The sequence below is a fragment of the Lutjanus erythropterus genome, chromosome 5 (genome assembly GCF_056507025.1).
Source record: "Lutjanus erythropterus isolate fLutEry1 chromosome 5, fLutEry1.hap2, whole genome shotgun sequence".
NCBI lineage: Eukaryota > Metazoa > Chordata > Actinopteri > Lutjaniformes > Lutjanidae > Lutjanus > Lutjanus erythropterus.
Genome location: NC_139321.1, coordinates 21,386,726 through 21,404,725, shown reverse-complemented (window position 1 = coordinate 21,404,725; position 18,000 = coordinate 21,386,726). Strand labels below are relative to the sequence as shown.

At 38.0% G+C, this 18,000-nt stretch overlaps 1 protein-coding gene across 1 annotated transcript in view; it reads right to left on the bottom strand.

Moving 5' to 3' along the window:
* Nucleotides 1-18,000, bottom strand: part of diaph1 (diaphanous related formin 1) — a 51,709-nt gene that overhangs the window by 17,314 nt on the left and 16,395 nt on the right. Inside the window, exons 2-7 of the mRNA XM_084719842.1 lie at nt 6,259-6,285; nt 5,309-5,473; nt 4,771-4,872; nt 3,957-4,087; nt 1,411-1,494; nt 1,249-1,312 (exon numbers count right to left, since the gene is read on the bottom strand). Of these exons, the coding sequence (XP_084575968.1) occupies nt 1,249-1,312; nt 1,411-1,494; nt 3,957-4,087; nt 4,771-4,872; nt 5,309-5,473; nt 6,259-6,285 (573 nt within the window). The remainder of the gene's footprint in view (nt 1-1,248; nt 1,313-1,410; nt 1,495-3,956; nt 4,088-4,770; nt 4,873-5,308; nt 5,474-6,258; nt 6,286-18,000) is intronic.

Sequence of the window (18,000 nt, the reverse complement as noted above, 5' to 3'; positions counted from 1 at the left end):
TGTCCAGAAAAAAAAAAATCTGAGTGCAACTTCAGAAATGACGAGCATATATTTTCTTTTGATAAAAACAAAGTGGTATAACAGTCTGACAAGAGTTAGCACTTTCAAAAACCCTGCAAGGAAGCACAGGCTTGGTAATCCGTTACCAATTACTGATGTATTACTGCAAGCTGTTATTACAGACATTAACTACAAGAAGGCAAAGGCAGATTTAGTGTTTAATCAATATTATTAATACATCTGAAATCTAATATTTACCAATATTGTAACATTTATAACTAATGACCAATTCAGTATTCCAGTATTGCAATTTCACATTATATTGAATCATAACCCCAGTACCATGATACACATCATACTGCCAGTTTCTTGCCAAAACAGCACAATATATCAGATCATGCAAGGATAATGTTTGCAGCCAATCTCATTACAGATGCGCTTACATCTCCCACCCAATGCAATAACTCCAGAAATAAAAGTTATTACAACACTAAGATATTATAAAGATTGCAACCGTGCAGCAGTGATGTGTTGGATCTGCTACAACCTTCCATCAGCAGAGTGATCACACAAACAATTTCATTGTGTCCACAGTCTCATATCGTGACACAGTTTATTTCATTTCCACTAGATGTCCACACCTGCAGGCTCATAAAACGACATTTATGAGACAACATAGTGGGCTTCTAACTGTTAATATCTAATATACCAATACTAAAATTGCCAGCATGATAAAAAATGTAAGCCTATCATCAACAATTACACCTTTTTAAAGTATGTGTCACACCTAGCAATGGGGTCAACAAAACTCCTCACTAAGATAAGTGTTTCTGTCCCCTCCTTGCACAGAGTTGCTCTGAGAACTTTCCTAAATCACTCCTAAGCTAGGAATCGGTCTCTGATTTTTAACAATATTTGTGTTGTACCTATTTACCTGATGCAGTTTTTTTCTGTTTAAAAAGTCTATTCTTTAACTTTAAGTTTTTAGGTTTTATAATATTGATAGTAGCTAATCATAACTATGTTATTACATGTTATTTACATTCTTGTCAACACCAGATTATTGACACTCAGTTGCTGATGTGTAATGTGATAAATCTGAAGAGATTTACACTGCTTTCCTTGGGTTACACATCACCATACAGAAAGTGGAATAAAAATTATTCTATTACAACAACTAAGTGCAACCGTATTACAAGAAGGATTAAGGTATTTTGATGTACGTAAAGAAAAAGTTAAATCTCTTACCTTGTTGTTCATGAAGGCTTTAAGACAACGAATGATCTCGTGTTGACATTTCACTCCCATCATTCTTTTTGATGGATGACAAAGAAGACAGATATAGGAGGACATTACAAACAAACGTTGCTAGAGAGTACAATTAGCTATTCTGGGGTTTCAGTGTCTTACGGGTACTCGTCTTTGTCTTCCTGCAGTCTTCTAAGCAGACTCAGCAGCAGGGCCAGCCCCTCATCTCCAAAGTTCTGCACCCAACTGGAAGTGACAAGAGCACCTGTTTTTGTAAGGACTAACATGACACACTTGTATTTCTGGTGTTAAAGTACATTTCATTATGATGAAAAATCTGTTTTTTTAATCACACTAATTGCTTTGTTACATTTTTTCCTCAAGTAAAACTAATGAATTGACTACTGTGGATGTTGTTGGCTCTAATGATTTTACAACAGCACAACTATCACTTTTTATTTTGTGTATGTAGCTGATGCCATAGCCTGTAGGCTATTGTAAAATTGAAAATCTTAATATATTAATGTTTTCTTGTGCTGTAATGTTTGAAATAAAGGAGTAACTGGTCCATTCTTTCAATAACAATAGCTGACACATTCTGAATTCACATTCTGAAATCACTTTCTTCTACATCTGCTGGTCAATCTTGATTACTCGATTAACATATATGGTCAAAAAAATAAGAGATTAGACAATGTAACCAAGTTTGCACATTTAGACAATGCAATTTCTGACATTTTTCTTTGCAGAATGGCTTTAACTCCATTAAGTAATATCATGTTAATGAAAAATCTGTAACTTTATAAAACTGTGCAACGAAGTCTGAGGACATTTTTTAAGTTAACAAAAATGCATCACTGCAAATTACATGAGAATGTTCACACTGCTTATTGGTCTGATGTGTCTTGGCAGAGTTAATTATTTGGGCAATATACCAGGCAAGACTATTCCAGCAGAATGCCTAATGAACTTTGAGGTCATGTCTTGAAAATACTTTGCTGCTTCAGACTTTGCAAAGACGACGGGCTGCATTTCAAACAAGCCATTTAGCTCGAACTTTTCAATCGGTCCCCTTTTATCCTGGTTTGTCTTGGGCAACATCTCATAATCACTTATTGTACTGCTGTTCATGTGTCTTTGTCTATTAGAGTACAAGTTTTTGTTATTACTAATTTGTTTATTTACAATTGTAATATGTGAAGTTTGTCATGTAACATCAACCTGCCAGGGCACTACAGATGGAAATTAGCCTCTGCCTTTAATCTTGCATATTGACATGTAAATGTTAATTTGAATGCATTGTCCCTATTTTAAATCAATTATTAATTAAAAGCAAACAAGCAAAACACTTTTGAAGTACACCTGGTAGCTGGGTGGCATCAAAGTCAGATCACATTCCCACCATAAACAATGTTCCCGAGTTTGGGAGTTTGGGACTGGACCGATACCATGTCTTCTCGAGAGTCTCAGGCAGGTTGTCTTGGTCCACACCTGAGTATGATTACTGTGTTCACACCTGCCCAAACAAGTGGCACCAAGAAGGAAAACAAACCACGGTCTGATCTGACCAGACTAAAAACGCAGGTGTGAAAACGCCCTCAAGTGGACAGAGATCTGGGCTCCTCACCAGGACACTGACAGTTAATTTGAAGTCTTAATCTAACCAGGTGTTTCATGCATCTGTATGTCAGTATTAGGGCAACACCTAATGATTACTTTTTAAATGTTAAATGTATTGATTATTTTTTTGATTAATCTTTAATATTTCAATATCCTATTCAATCATAATCCTGAAAAACAGACACATACAGCACGTTAGAATAATAATAATAGTGGCATATTTTAAAAATCGTCTAATTTCCACCCTATTTAAAACTCCATGTCAGGTGCCTGATCAGAAAAATACTGGACCTCACATTCAAAAGGAGCTGCATATTAATTTAATAACTTTTCACTGTCACACCCTTCACTGAACTGGACAATCAATATTTTGAGTTAAAACTTAAACTGGTTATGGCATGAAGTTATTTTATCACTCCTGTTCTGTGCAGGTAAGATGATCACTGACAGTGTATTTTTGCATTAGTGCAGGTCAAAGAAAATACTTTTCAATGTTCATCTGCCAACTGAAATGAATTACAGTCTTTACTGTTAGTTTTAGCCATTTCTGTCTCATGTCTAAAGTACAAAACAGCAGAATAACACCATCAGAAGACGCACGGTCTAAAGTTAACAGTAGCAATGCAGACATCATTTTTAACATGGGGGTTATGAGACTACTAGAAAATCTATCTTGATTGATTTCTACTAACTGAGACATGTTTTGCGTGTTGATAATCCTGATATATTGTGTTTGGGTGTGGACATAAAGTAAACAGGGCAATGCTGCTGCTACTTCTGCTCCTGCTGCAGCTGCAGGATGAGGACAGGTCGCTCAGTGCTTCACTAGTGCAGAGCAGTTGTCCTGCTGTGATAAGTCACGTCCAGTTTGTGGAGCTAAACAGTGCCAAACTGTTGCATCTCTGTTTAAAATACGACCACACTTTAGATGACTGAGGCAAGGCTTGCTTTCTGCAGCCTGTTCTCCAGGTGAGTCCATGCTTTGACCCGGCATAGCAGTTCATAGTGAGGCGTTAACCCATGATGCGCAAATCAATGTATTTTATCAGCGAATCTCCCTCGCACTAGTCAGTATATGTGTGTATTACCTGACAGGGTTGTTATTGAGTGAAACTCGCAGCGATTCCAGACAACTCAGCAGCTGTGTGTCTCGGTAGTCTGACTTTAACTCCTGGATGTACATCATGGCTGATTTGGAGCTCTCCTTCTGGCTTTGACCCTAATCAACAAATACAAACAGACACAGTGGACACACAAACACAAAATTGGTTCTGCATTTATATTCGTCTTCTTACAGGTTGGAATTAGTATTATTTCCACAAGAAAGCACAACGGCAGGGCTCCGAGGGCAACAGTCAAGCCCAATTTGAAATTTTGATTTGCAGAATTAAAGGGTACTGTGTGTAGGATTCTCTCTTAATAGGCTTATTTCACAGTTAAATGAACTGTACTAGCTACCATCTGTGCTTAGTTATGTTGGTCCTTTGAGCTACTCGCTTTCAACATATTTGATTATATTCCTCCTGCTGCTGCTGGTGGTACCACTACTAGTAGGGTAGCTGGTCCTAATGTTGATGACTGTGATATTTCATAGACTCAATATTTCACCAGTGAATAAGTTTGTATAATGTATTAAACCAGTCACATTTTTCTCTGCATAAGCAAAGGCAGAAGCCTTTGTCTTCACATTTATCTGAAAAATGGATAATAGATAGAATAAACACTTCAGTCTGGCTTAATGACTTTTGTAACTATGTATTTAACACAGGATGATATGGCATGCAAAGGACCAAATGCTTTGTAACTTGTACTGATTTCAACCAGTACTGAAACAACTTGTGTAATGCTGTCTGCAAATTCCCATCAGCACACTGTGTAAGCAATATTTATTTTGGTACTGACAGCTTTAGACGTGTGGAGGTACTGGGAGACCATCTCTCGTTTGATCATAATGTCTTTTTCCCTCAGAGGCTGCTGCTTCTCCTCATTCAGGTTCATATCCACCTGGAGAAAGACAGAAAGAAGGAGATAAAAAGAAAAACAAAGCAGGATGGAGGGATAAACAAAGTATTTTGAGACAATGAGATGGCATGATGAAAAATGTCTAGTCCCAAGCAATTAATAAACAGAGAACGCACACTAAAATGGAAATCGTATTGCATTTATAAATGTGAGGAATTCCATTAAAGTATTTCAACTAATCTAACAAGAAATATAAAGCCCCCAGTGAGATCTGTACAGATGCTCACTTTAAAAGCGTGAGTAGGGGTGGATTTGATGTGCCAAAATACTGAGCAGAATTATGAGATGAATACTACATTACTTAATAACACTTCCGATTTAGGATTTGTGAGTGGAATATACCACGTAAAAGTTTCCATGGCTGTTCAGGGGAGATAATGAATAGGTGATTTTCAATCAGCTTTACTGTCTTTCTCACCAGCATCTGTTCGAAGAGGTCCAGGACGTATTCATCAGAATGATCATGTAGCATAGCAATCTGAGGATTTAACTCATAGTTGGCAGCTGAAGAGTGTCGCTGACCCGGCATGTGGCCGGGCTTCTCCTTGTCCTTCTTCATCCTCATGCTGGTGAAACGCTCCAACTGGATTAGCAGACAATATGACACACTTAAGACGAAAGAGGTCAGAGAGAAAAAACTGCAAAGTGTAACCATTACTGCAAGGCTACAAAACAAGGTAACAATCCGTAATCAACTCACAGTTTGAAGACAGGCTCTTAATACCAATGTTAAATAATTTAACAATAATTAACTTCTCACGGTCATTTCTCTTGTAGTTTTGGAATATAGAATTTTCTACAACAGTAGAAACCTTTCAACAATGTGAGGTGATGATTAGGGATTAGACATATCAAACATCATTTGCCAACAAACATTGCCACACAAAGTCAACATGCAGTGAAACTGGCAGGCGTAGCCGCATAACATAAGACTATTTTACCAAACAATGAGGGTTTTCATTCCTGTTGTGTTTAATGATTTTGTGTGGCAAATTGACAACATTTGCACAAGTATTTATATTATTATTGCCAAATGAAAAACATTGAAGAACCTCCATAATGAGTAATGAACAATAATCTGTCAATATATATAATTCTGTCATACTTCTGTTTCAGGTACATGAAAGCATCACTAGCTTATGTGCCAAGCATTTGTTGTCATTAGTGTGCATCTTAAAAGCATGCACATCCAGTGTGAGTACAGCATAGGACAAAACACAGATACTTAACTACATTTGTGTTACAGTGAATTAGGCTTGTATGACAGACAGCAATGACATTAAATGGATAATGGTGAGTTGGTTTATCAAAGGCCATGGTGACAGATGGATGAGTCAAGGTGACGGTGGCAAGCAGTTACAAACCTACCTCATCAGGAATCAGCCGTTTGAGTTTCTGTAAAGGATAAACAGATGAAAGTGAGACAAATGGCACAAAATCGAACAGACGGCAACAAAGGCGGTGACAAGATGGGTGGCAGATGGAGGGAGAGAAAAGAAAAAGAATCAATTAGACAGAAATCATTTTTGACAGGAAACAGATCCAGAAACCCCTCTACAGAGCTCATGAGTGATTCATAGTAGGACAGAGGGAAACACTATACAAAAATCACTGTTATAACTCAAGCCAGTTATTCATTCACATTTCTAGAGGACTAATACATTTAAAAAAGTGTTTAAGTTGAGGTAATTAAGACATGTGACAGACAGTAATAACATGTGTGAACTATTAGTAGCAGATCAGTAATCCTAAACAGATAGAAACATTTTTAAGTGGGGAAAGTGACACTGATGTATTGGAATACACTCGCATGTCTTGGCCACTAGGTGTCAGGCTATGTCCAATAATGTCACCACAGGAAACCCATTGTCAGGTGTCCCACTTTCAAATTGGACAAACGCATGCCCTGACAAAGTCCATGCAATGCTCATAACATCAAATTCTAGCCAATTAGAATAATATCAAAGTGTACCTAATTAAATATCGCCAACTAACATGAGTACCATGAACAATCTTCAGAACAGAATGATATCAACATTCTGTTCTTGACTGCAAATTTGCCTGGCATTCAAATTTAAAAGCAAGCTGTTTTCCATGCATTTTGACAGGATGGCAAAAAACTCAATGCACTTTGTGTTTGCCCTACACGAATGTCGACAACCTACAGGACAGAAGGATTAGTCTGGACATAATACCCTACCACTTGTTCTGACATCAAATAACATGTAACCTTGGGAGTCTCAGCTGCAGAGATCTGAGGGTCAAATGGTCAAAAGATTGCACACGTAGCAGGGTCTTCTTGAGGTCTTTTCATTTAACCACCCGCCCCCCTTACACACACACACACACACACACACACACACACACACACACACACACACACACACACACACACACACACACACACACACACACACACAAAATGCTATTGACAGATGTTTCCCTTCTGTTGTTTACTAAACCCTGGGGGAGAAAGGTGCAGTAGCCTCTCTATGTTTGGCTCAGCTTATACACAAACACAGATATACACTAAAGTCAGACAGTTTGGGTTTGATCAGATTAATGTATTTAATGTATAATGTATTTTGAATCAAATCTGAATCAAGACTAAGTATATTTTATGTCAAAGAAAAGTCAAGAAAAGTGGAAACCATTACTGCAGGAAAATAAATGCTTCACTCAAAAGAGACTGAGTATCTCAGCCTTTTGTTGTTAAAAGTGAATGGAAACCGTTGGAGAGTTAAAAAAAAAAAAAAAAACACCTTCATTGCTGAACCAATCCAAAGTCTTTAGGGCAACCCTTCATATTGTGTCACAAGTGATACTGTGTACTAAACTACTGAGGAGAATGGAGGGGAGAGCACTTCTTCTGCTAAGGCTTGGGAAAATGTACGTGGCATAAGTTTGTTAGGGGCAATACTCGCCGCCGCACGTGCAATTACCTTGCATTTAGAAATTTAGAAAGGACAATCAGTGGGCTGTGAAATCTATTGTTTGAAAAAGATTAAGATCAGTTCTCTGGTATTGCAAGACAAGCAGGTATCTGCAACTTTACTGAAGACATTCATTTTTTCTGATCCCAGATTAAGAATATGACCCCAAATCCATCCCCAAATAGTGGGGATGGATTTTGTCACTATATTGAGCAAGCAGGGTAGCCAAAGGGTTCATGAAAGTTGTTGGGCATTTCTAAACATTTAGTTGAGTATCATTCTATACAAAGCAACACCAAGGTCAGTACCAAACCTAGTGTTTTAGGAAGAGTGGGCATTTTTAAGGGTGCTGGTGAACATCTTTTTTGAAAGAATGATACCCTTTCTTGAGGTTCATCTTACTGCAAAAAACGTATGAACCAAGATTGTTAAAAACAGCTTTTCAATAGCATGAAGTGAGAGCATCTTTTCAGCAATATATCTGTAGACCAGAGTTCTACCTTGGGTTTTCCAATTCTGTTATTTTTAATTCTAGTGAAAGCTCTAGCTCTGCTTATTTTTGGCATTTTCAGAGTGGACCTGTCTCTTCTTTTTTCCTATTTCTCTTACGCTGATGGGTCTCCACATCTTACCTACTAGGTGTCAGGCTATACCCAATAATGTTCCCCTAGGAAACCCACTGTCAGCATCTCATAAAACGTCAAACATGCCATAGAAAGTTCTACAGAGAGCAGATACTGTACTGCAATATGAAAAAGTCTTTGAATTGAATTATTAGAACTTTCATGAGAAAAATAAAGGATAAGATCAAGAAAAATGCCAAGTAGTTGGTCAGACATGTTTCCCATGACATTACCCACTCTGACAGGATGATGTTAAGACTCACATCTTGCACTGCAGAATACTTAAACTAACATCAACTGTTTTGTGGCCAGAATTGACATGTTAAATGCATGATATACTTTGAGGATTTATCCAAGTGTACAGGTATATCACCTTAGAATGGGGGGGGCAAACTAGTGTCAGATGGGCATTGATATGGAGCATGAATAATTCCGTCTGCCATTTTCTCTGGGTCCACATGTGTTTGTGTGCATGTCTGTACCGCTGACGGCCCTCATATCCAAATAGGCTAAATCAGATGAAATGAATGAAGTTGAGAAATGAAATGGCTAGAGGCTGCAGTGAGATTGGCTTTTAACAAAGCAACACTTACTAGATTTTGTTCCAGTTATGCCCCATTTTGTTTCATTTTCTTAATTACCAGGCCTGCTGCTTTCACATGACATTGACTTAGGATGCATGTAGTAAATTTCATTTGTTGTTTCATTGTTCTTACCAGGATTTAAGCCAAAAACCTACATCAGCTCTCTCCATATATGCAATGTAAGGAGTTAGCCTGGTAAAACAATAATCTCCTGAAGCATTTTATTTTGACATTTACTCTATAGAGTTATCAACAACCTTAGTGTAGTTATTAAGACTCCCTCTGCCCTTATCAAGGGATGTTTGTACATCTTCAATAAGGTGGGCTGCCCTCATACTAGGACTGCAACTGTATCATTCATTGAATATTTTTCTAGAACACCAGAATAAGAGGCAGAGAAGAGGGAGAAAGAGAGAGAGTAAGAAAGACGGCACTGCGATCATGGAAGGGCAGCCCAGAGAATGTTTCCGCTTACACAGCTGCTGTTAAATAACAGACCATTGAAACATGCACACAGATACATACACACACACACACACACACACACACACACACACACACACACACACACACACACACACACACACAAACATACATACACAAATGTTGTGGTGCTATTGAGCCCACAAAATGGGAATAAATAGCTGACAGCAGGTACAGTGGATTCTGCATCATTGCATGGGAAACTGAATACAAGTGTGTCCGGATGAAAGCACTAGAGCTAGATGGGAGAGAGAGACAAAAGCCATTCTTAAATTTAACGAACTGTTAAGTATAAAGTTCCTCTTTTCAACCCACAAGGACAGTTAAAAGTATAGACACTCAAAGACAAATTAAACACAGTGTCTGAGCCAAAATTATTTTTGAGGGGGGTCATATGGGCCTATAAGTGCTGTCTTTCTGTCTGAAGAGAACCATAAAAGCAACAGTGAACCACTTCAGAACCACTTTAAGAACTGCTGTAAGTATCAAGGCCTCCATTAAATGGATGATACAATGCTGGCTATGATCAAAGTACTGGTTACTGGTTATTCAGAAAGCTGAATATAGCTATAGCTATATCTTACAATGATAAATTAATAACCCCGCCTGAATATTACTAATGTTTGGCGATCACTCTAGCTAACACACCACCATTTTTGTCACAGTGGAAGTGACTGGTTGTTTTCTTTTTTTGGTACAGTGATAAAATGAATAGTTGATTAATCAAACGGTGGAACAAAAAAAAGTATCACAGTTATTTCGATGATAGATCAAACCATTTACACAGAGAAACTGCCAACTATGTGTTAGTTCCAGTATTTCAATTTTGATGATTGGTTGTTTTTCATAATTGTACATTGAAACCTTTTGAGGTTTGGACTGTTGGTTGGACAAAACAAGCAATTTAAAGAAAACTACTTAGGATCTGGAAAATTGGAATGTTGGAGTGGACATTTGTGACATTTTATAAACCAAATGACCAGATACATTTTTCAAACAAATAACTGACAGATTAAATTGACCCATCAAAACTAAGAGTTCCCTCCACTTGGGCTGAGAAGGGCTTGGGCTCTTATTTTACTGAAATACCAAACTCAAACTCAAAAAAAAACAAAAACAAAAAAAGAAAAAAAACAAGGGACTCCTCAAGCACAGGCTACAAGCTAAAAGAGCTGGTTTGTCTAATCAGTACATTATGGCTGATTAGACAAAGTGGTATGTGTGACAGGCTCCATCTGATTACAGTTTGGGTGAACATCAACTTTGAACTTTTTTGCTCGGTTTTCATTTTTAAATCCAATATTATCCTCATTTCTCTCAATAGGCATGTGTAACTGTGCTGTATTGTGTATAGACATGTCCAATAATACTAGGTTTCCCCCCAGGAAATTGGTAATCAGAGGTCTAAACAATTATTCCATTAAACTGGGTAAAAGCCCACCAGAAAACTGCAGCAAAGAAGTAGGGATGCAACATCAATTATCTTCATTGTCAATTAATCTGTCAATTCTTTTTCAATTAATGTATTAGGTGTTTGGACTATAAAATGTCAGTAAATGGTGAAACATGTAAGTCAGTGTTTCCCAAAGCCCAAGCCCTGTCATAGAGAACCAAAGAAATGAGATATTCACATTCAAAAGGCTGGAATCTGAGAAATTTGACTTTTTCTAAAAACAGTCTATTAATTAATTAGTCAAAATAGTTGGTTCGTAATCAGTTAAGTTGTGATTTGGATGATCATAATGTGAAGTTTTACTAAGGGCTAGGGTTTAAACATGTAAACAAAAAAAATTAAAAGCGCATAGTTGCAAGTGAGGGGATATTTACAAAAGTAAGAAGTCCGGAGTGGTGCACTGGTTGCTGCTTTGTAATTTTGTGTGCAGGACAAACCCCCTGTAGTGCCCCAACACAAAGCCCTTTACCAAACACCCCCCCCCCCCAACACACACAGGCACAGACACACATATAGTACATATAAGTGTTCCAAAGAGAACATAATTACACAGCCCTGAAGGCAGCAGCAAAAATAAGGAAGATAGGGAACGGGCTCTGGCTGTCTGCTTGTCAGTCCGTATGACCAGACAGCTGAAGAGAACGCAAATCAGCAGATGCATTTGGCTTGTGACAACGATATAATGAGCCAGTCACACACTGCTGTTTCTATGTGTGTGTGCATCTGCACCTGTCTGAGCATACATACATATTTAAGTAGCAGGTCCTGAGAGCGGTGAGACAGATTATGTAAATCAGAGCAAGAATGAAAACTAAATAAATGCAGGATGGTAGAAAGAAGAGTGGCTACTTTTACAGGAAAATGAGTGAAGCATCCACAATTCTGTCAGATGATCATTCAAAATGGATACACACTAGGTTAATGATTGGTCTTTACAACAGGGAAAATATCTGATTTTCTGACAGATACTACAAATAGGATAAGGATGTGACTTACTGTGTATTTGTCTTCTGGCAACATTCACAAAGTAAGAGGATAACACTCAATCATTGTTTTCAATGTAAACCTTTTATCTTGTATTACCTCTTCATCTTTCAATTCTGACAGCAACCAAATACTATGAATATTTGAGTTTTAACCATTTCATCTGTTCCTAGAGCCCCCAGCATTCTACTGGTTCAAATATCAATGTTCATGTTTCATGTTACATAATAATGCAAGGCAAGTTTGTTTTTGCTTTATACATCCAGGAGGCAACGGCTCTCTATTAAAGGGGTAGTTCACCCAAAAATGAAAATTCAGTCATTATTTACTCATCCTGACGCTGATTAAGGGGCAGTTTATTTTGTTAGTCCCAAACAATATAAGTTAATGGTAACCAGTTTTCAAACGTAAAAAACAACTAGGAAAATAAATAAATAAAATGCCTGCACACTGCTTGTCTGGCATAATCCAAGTCTCCTTAAGTCCTGACATGCCGTTTGCACACTGTCACAACACACAAGCCCAGTTCAGACAGTGTGCATGTGAACATGGCTTCAAGCTAAGGATCTATAGTGAAGATTCAGGTGTAAAACATGGTGTAAATAACATTTTTTTTGGTCCGTTTGGCATGCTGGGGCTCGGATTGCACCAGACAAGAAGTATGGAGGCATTTTATGTTTTGAAGCTGTTGTTTGAAAACTTACATTTTATGTGAGATTCTGCAATGCTGTTTCCTGTGAAACTCCAGCAGTATTTTGTGGACAAAAAACTAAACCCAACCTTCAGTTGGCATTAGGTTGATTAGATACTGACTGACTTTTCATTTTTGGGTGAACTATCTTCTTAATCATTCAGGCCTCCACACTAATTGCATAGACAAATTTACTGTGATGCAGCACAGACCAAACTGAGATTGCTATGATGCCTACAAATTACCATCTGTAATACACCAGTGGAATTGGGAGCAGACTCCTGCACAGGTCTAGTTTTACAAACCCCACCGCTGCCCAAAGCTGAGAACCAGAGCTGACCTGTCACCTGTAATTACTTCCAAGTTAAATCAGCACCCATCCGGAACCGTGAACATAAGCCCCACAACCTGACCCATACCAACGATTAAACACACATTGATGTCAATTCCAATCTGACCCCTCCACCCTCCTCCTACCCTTTTCTCACTCTGTTTGAGTGGAGGTTCCACCACCTTGAGTGTACAAACCACACTCCAATGCCACAACAGTTAGTACCCCTGAGAGGTGCAGGTTTTCCCCAAACAGAGATTTCATAGATATTTTTCATGCACACATGATCGAGTAACATGACAAAATTCTCACCAAAACATTTGGCCAAAAAAAGCACTGGAGTGAGTTTTTATTTATTTTTTTTGTTTGTTTTCACAAGCTTACTTTGCCATCAATGTAAAGAATGCACCACGTCCTTGCCATTTGCATCTTTGTGAATGCAGTTGATAAGATTATCATTTTAATATTGAATTACTTATAACATCCATCATGATGAATGTCCCTGTTTCTGTCAGAGAAAGGCAAGGGTGTCCCAAAGGCTGCAGGTGTATTTACACCCCTTTTTAAGTGACCCTCCATAGCCAAGACTGTGACTCCAGAGTCAGACAATGACCATGTAGAGGACTGATCAGAATGGGGCCATACAGTCATCCAAGTGTCACTCATTTGTGTTCTCAACTGGTGCAGCGCTTGTGCTCCTGCAGCTGTCAGTGTGTTTCCATAATGACGCTGAGCCTCACTTGTGGCTATTTACAAACAGTGTTATTCTCACTGTCTCTGAGTGCACTACTCTGAGACTGTGAGAGAGCTGAGATGCTGGGGCTGATTTGGCCTTTGACAATGTACTGTCCACAATTTGGTATCATCCACTGGCCATTTTTGCCTTTAAGTCTTTAGTTTTTAACCTTTATCACTGTCAAATCACATAGTGACATTCCATTGTTTGGCAGGATGTTGGGGTCAATGGTTTGGTCATAGACTTTCACAATTAAATCCTGCTGGCTGATTAGGCTTGATACTACTGTATTAGCGAATATAAACATTAAAAACACAGCACATTCATTTTATTTTCTGATTTCTTTGAGGAAAAAAAAAAATTATTGTACTGCATGTGATAAAGTTCTCTCACGTGCTGCCTGTGGGTACTAGGGGTGCAACAGATCGCAGTTGTTCCATGTTCCGTACAGATCATGCCCCACGGTTTAGCACACATGTGATCCACGGACTACATGTAACCATCATAGTGTGACACAGTTTTACTGTTGCTGTTACTTTTATACAACACCTGAAATCTCAGTGCAGAGTTGTAGTTAAAGGACAAGACAGATGCGTGCTGTATTTCACTCTGCTGCGCATCTCTGTGAGGAGCTTCTGAAGTGGTCACATCACCTCGAGCGAAATCCGGGCGATGGTTTTGGACACTTTCACCGATGTTACTATGCCGTTGTCAAAGAAACGATTCATAAGATTGTGATATTTGTTGAAACTTTGGTGATAACTGCTGTCTTAACTTCTGCACACCTTCTCTCTGACCACTGGTGCAGATCTGTGTCTGCCTGTCTGTGACACAGTGTGTCTGTGTTGAGTGCTTATTACTCGTGACTTCTAACCAATGAGATGGGCAGTGGGCGGGACATTGAACTAGACTACGAGTGTCATAGTGTATTATACTGTACAGTGTATAATTATGTATTATAGATATTATTGTACTACAGTAAATACATTGTACAGTATTGTATAATACAAGAGCATAGAATTCAAAGTATACTGTACAGTTATAATAACTATAGTGTAATTTTTATCATATATTTTTAATATTATTATAATAATTATTATTACATAATATTACTACTGTGATGACTACAGACACAGAGAGATCAAAGCCAAGTCCATTTTCAAAATAATTTAACCCTAATCCCACCTCTTTTTTCTTTTTTGCGGATTTGAAAAATGATCCGATCCATGACTCAAAACTGTGCAATCCAAACTGTGAATTTGGTGATCCATCGCATGCCTAGTGGGTACGCAACCTTGTGCAGGTCTCTAGTTGGGAACATTCACTTTTTTTTTCTTTTTTTTTTTTTAAGAAATTATGCATAGACAGTTTGTAGAAACTGGATGGTAAACCATCCTGGAAATAGTAAGGCACTGGGAGAAGGCCTTTGTTATCATTTGTGTTCATATGAATGGACTAGAGGTCTAAAAGTCAAACTTAAGATGGATTTACATATACAAGTCATAACCAAGGGCTGAAAAAGCTGAGTTGCAATATTACAGAAATGCTGTAAACAATCATAACAAGGAGGTCATTGCCGATCTATACATGTTTTGCAGCCCTTTATATATAGAGAGTCTCACCAACTTAAAGCCTTTTGTCTTTGACTATCAAATGCATAAAGCATGGAATACTATACTGCAGAAATCACTTTGGTCTCACGACTTCACTGGGTATTTATAGAAACAGAGAGAAATAAATTACCTGCCCGTTAAGATGGATGTGGGGTTATTGCACTCATATTTCTATTTGTGTTCTGTTATTTGTAATGGGTAATGTGGTACTGGGGTTGTAACATTTCTAGAAATTATACTGTGGGAATGGATCTGGGAGACAGAGCTGGGTGGAAGAGAGGGGTATGAAGACAGGTGTGGAGCAATGGAGGGAAAATAGGGTGGAGATGGAGGGTAATAGCAGTGTAGGAGAATGTGTACTCCTCCTACTGTATATGTTTTCAAGAAAGATGGGTGTAATATCTAGATTATACATTTGAAAACCTCTGGCCACTGATTTGTTGTGTGTAGTCTATGTCATCTCTGTAACCTTGCTGGATCATGGTTGCTTAGATCGTTGCCATGGCGACATATTGAGCATGCATATAATATTGTTTCAGGGGAAGCAGCACTTGAGCAGGCACACCCAGACACAGCTGAAAAGTTTCCTATGCATGCAGCCTAAGCAGGAAATTACTAACAACCCTGACCTGCTGCGCACACAGAAAGCTACAAGGTTCCAAGTTAAAAAGAAAAAAAACATTCCCTCACATTCCCAATAGTTTACTTTACCTTGAAAAGCAAAAAACAATGAAATGATCTATCAGAAATGCTCATTTGAGCATTGCACTAAAAGATCAGGATAATATTGTAGTCACTGTTTCAGAGGAACCATGCTTGCTGACACATGCCAGGTTAGTTACAACTTCCAAGCAACCTGTGACAAAGAGAAACAGGCACTGACAGAAAGAGCAGAGAGAGCAAAAAAAGAGTCCCTAAAGTATCGGACGACATTAAACAAGGATTTAAGGTTTAATGCTCAGAGGTCAACATCTCCTCTCTACAATTCTACGCTGAGTAGGGCATCTCTCAATTATTTTCTATGCTGCATTTTTAATACGCCTCCACACCTCACTGACGTACTGACTCCAGGTGCATTTGAGTGCAAAGTTTATGTGTAAGAGAGATTAAGCTTGTATGTCAGGCCAAGTGGGGCATGTTTGCTGCATGACTGCTCCTCATTCTTAGTCTACTGTTGTTAATGGAGACACAAAACCCAACCACCCCCCACTTAAAAGAGGGCAGGTCATTGTCGCCATGTCTCCCTTTTTGCCACCCTGTCTAAACTAACTGAACAAACTTAAATGTGGTATCCATGGTGTCGTATCACAGTTCCATTGTGTCTAAGGACTTTGAGAGCTTAATGGATGGTTAAATGGTCCTGTATTAACTCATTAATGGTTAATAAAATCAGTAATTACTAAATAACAACTTTAAAAGGAATACATTCACTCATCAGTAAAAACGTTTCACAATTTATGTTATACAGATACAGATCATACAATGAATGTCATTTTAACTTTCTAGGGCTGCAAAATCCTGTCTAATCATTGTAGTGTTTTGGCATCAGATGATCCTTCAAACTCACAGTACTTAAACCTGACTTCCTGGATCATATTTCATCGATTAATCAGTACCTGAACGAACATGACCAACATGTTTTCAGTCTGAATGCCCAGTTAAGAGGGCTACAGTCTAATCCATGAGCAAGATGTAAGAACCACCTGGTCTATTACAAGGATAGATGCTTGTCCCCACAGGAGGCTTTTCAGGTGGCTTTTTCAGTTGTCGACTCACAAGATCATCTCAGGAGAGACACTTCGGTTTTAATGAAAACAGCTGTACACTCAAGACTGCATAACGGCTTGCATTTCATTCACACCATATACAAATAACCACAGTCTGAAATTATATTTTGATGAAAAGAAGTAAAAAAAAATCTAGCCCATCTATCATACTAATAAAATTATCATGCTAAGATTAGAAGTGATCCACCACCTGCTGGAAACAAAATACAGTGTATAAAAGGGATGAAGAGGACTTTTACCTCCAGACAAACAACAAACAACACTTTTCTCACTTTGTCAGTACCATTAAGCAATACCATGTCACAAACATATCGCCTAAAACTTAAGCTGTACAGCAGGTAGGGATGGTTACCAAAACTGAAAACTTATTTAAAGTTATTAAAGAGTGTAGTGTTGATAAGCTCAGATGTTACCAATTGTGCTCTCAGTATTGGAGGGGAAAAAAAAGAATCATTTAGAAAACTTTAAAAATCTATTTAAGCAATATAAACATTTTCTTTAGGGGCGCACAATAAATATCAGGGCTGATAAGTTATTAGCCAATATTGCCTATCACAGCTTTATCAGTCTATATCAGCATTGGCATATATTCACCAATAAATATCAGCCATAATAATATCAGATTTGGCAAATTATGTCAAAGTATTGCATTTGAATTCTTTGACAAAGTGCTCTATAAAAAACAAAATATTTGTATTATTTTTTTTACTACTACCACTAGAAAAAAATAAAACATTTGAAGGGTCAGAAGTGTTGTTTGTTTTTGTTGTAGTCTGTAAAACATACATCCAATTGTCACTTTCAACAGTTATTTATTTGGAATGTTTTGTTTTTCATTTAGTGCATTTTACATGCCAAACGAAACAAATATATCCCTCTCTCCTCTCAAACC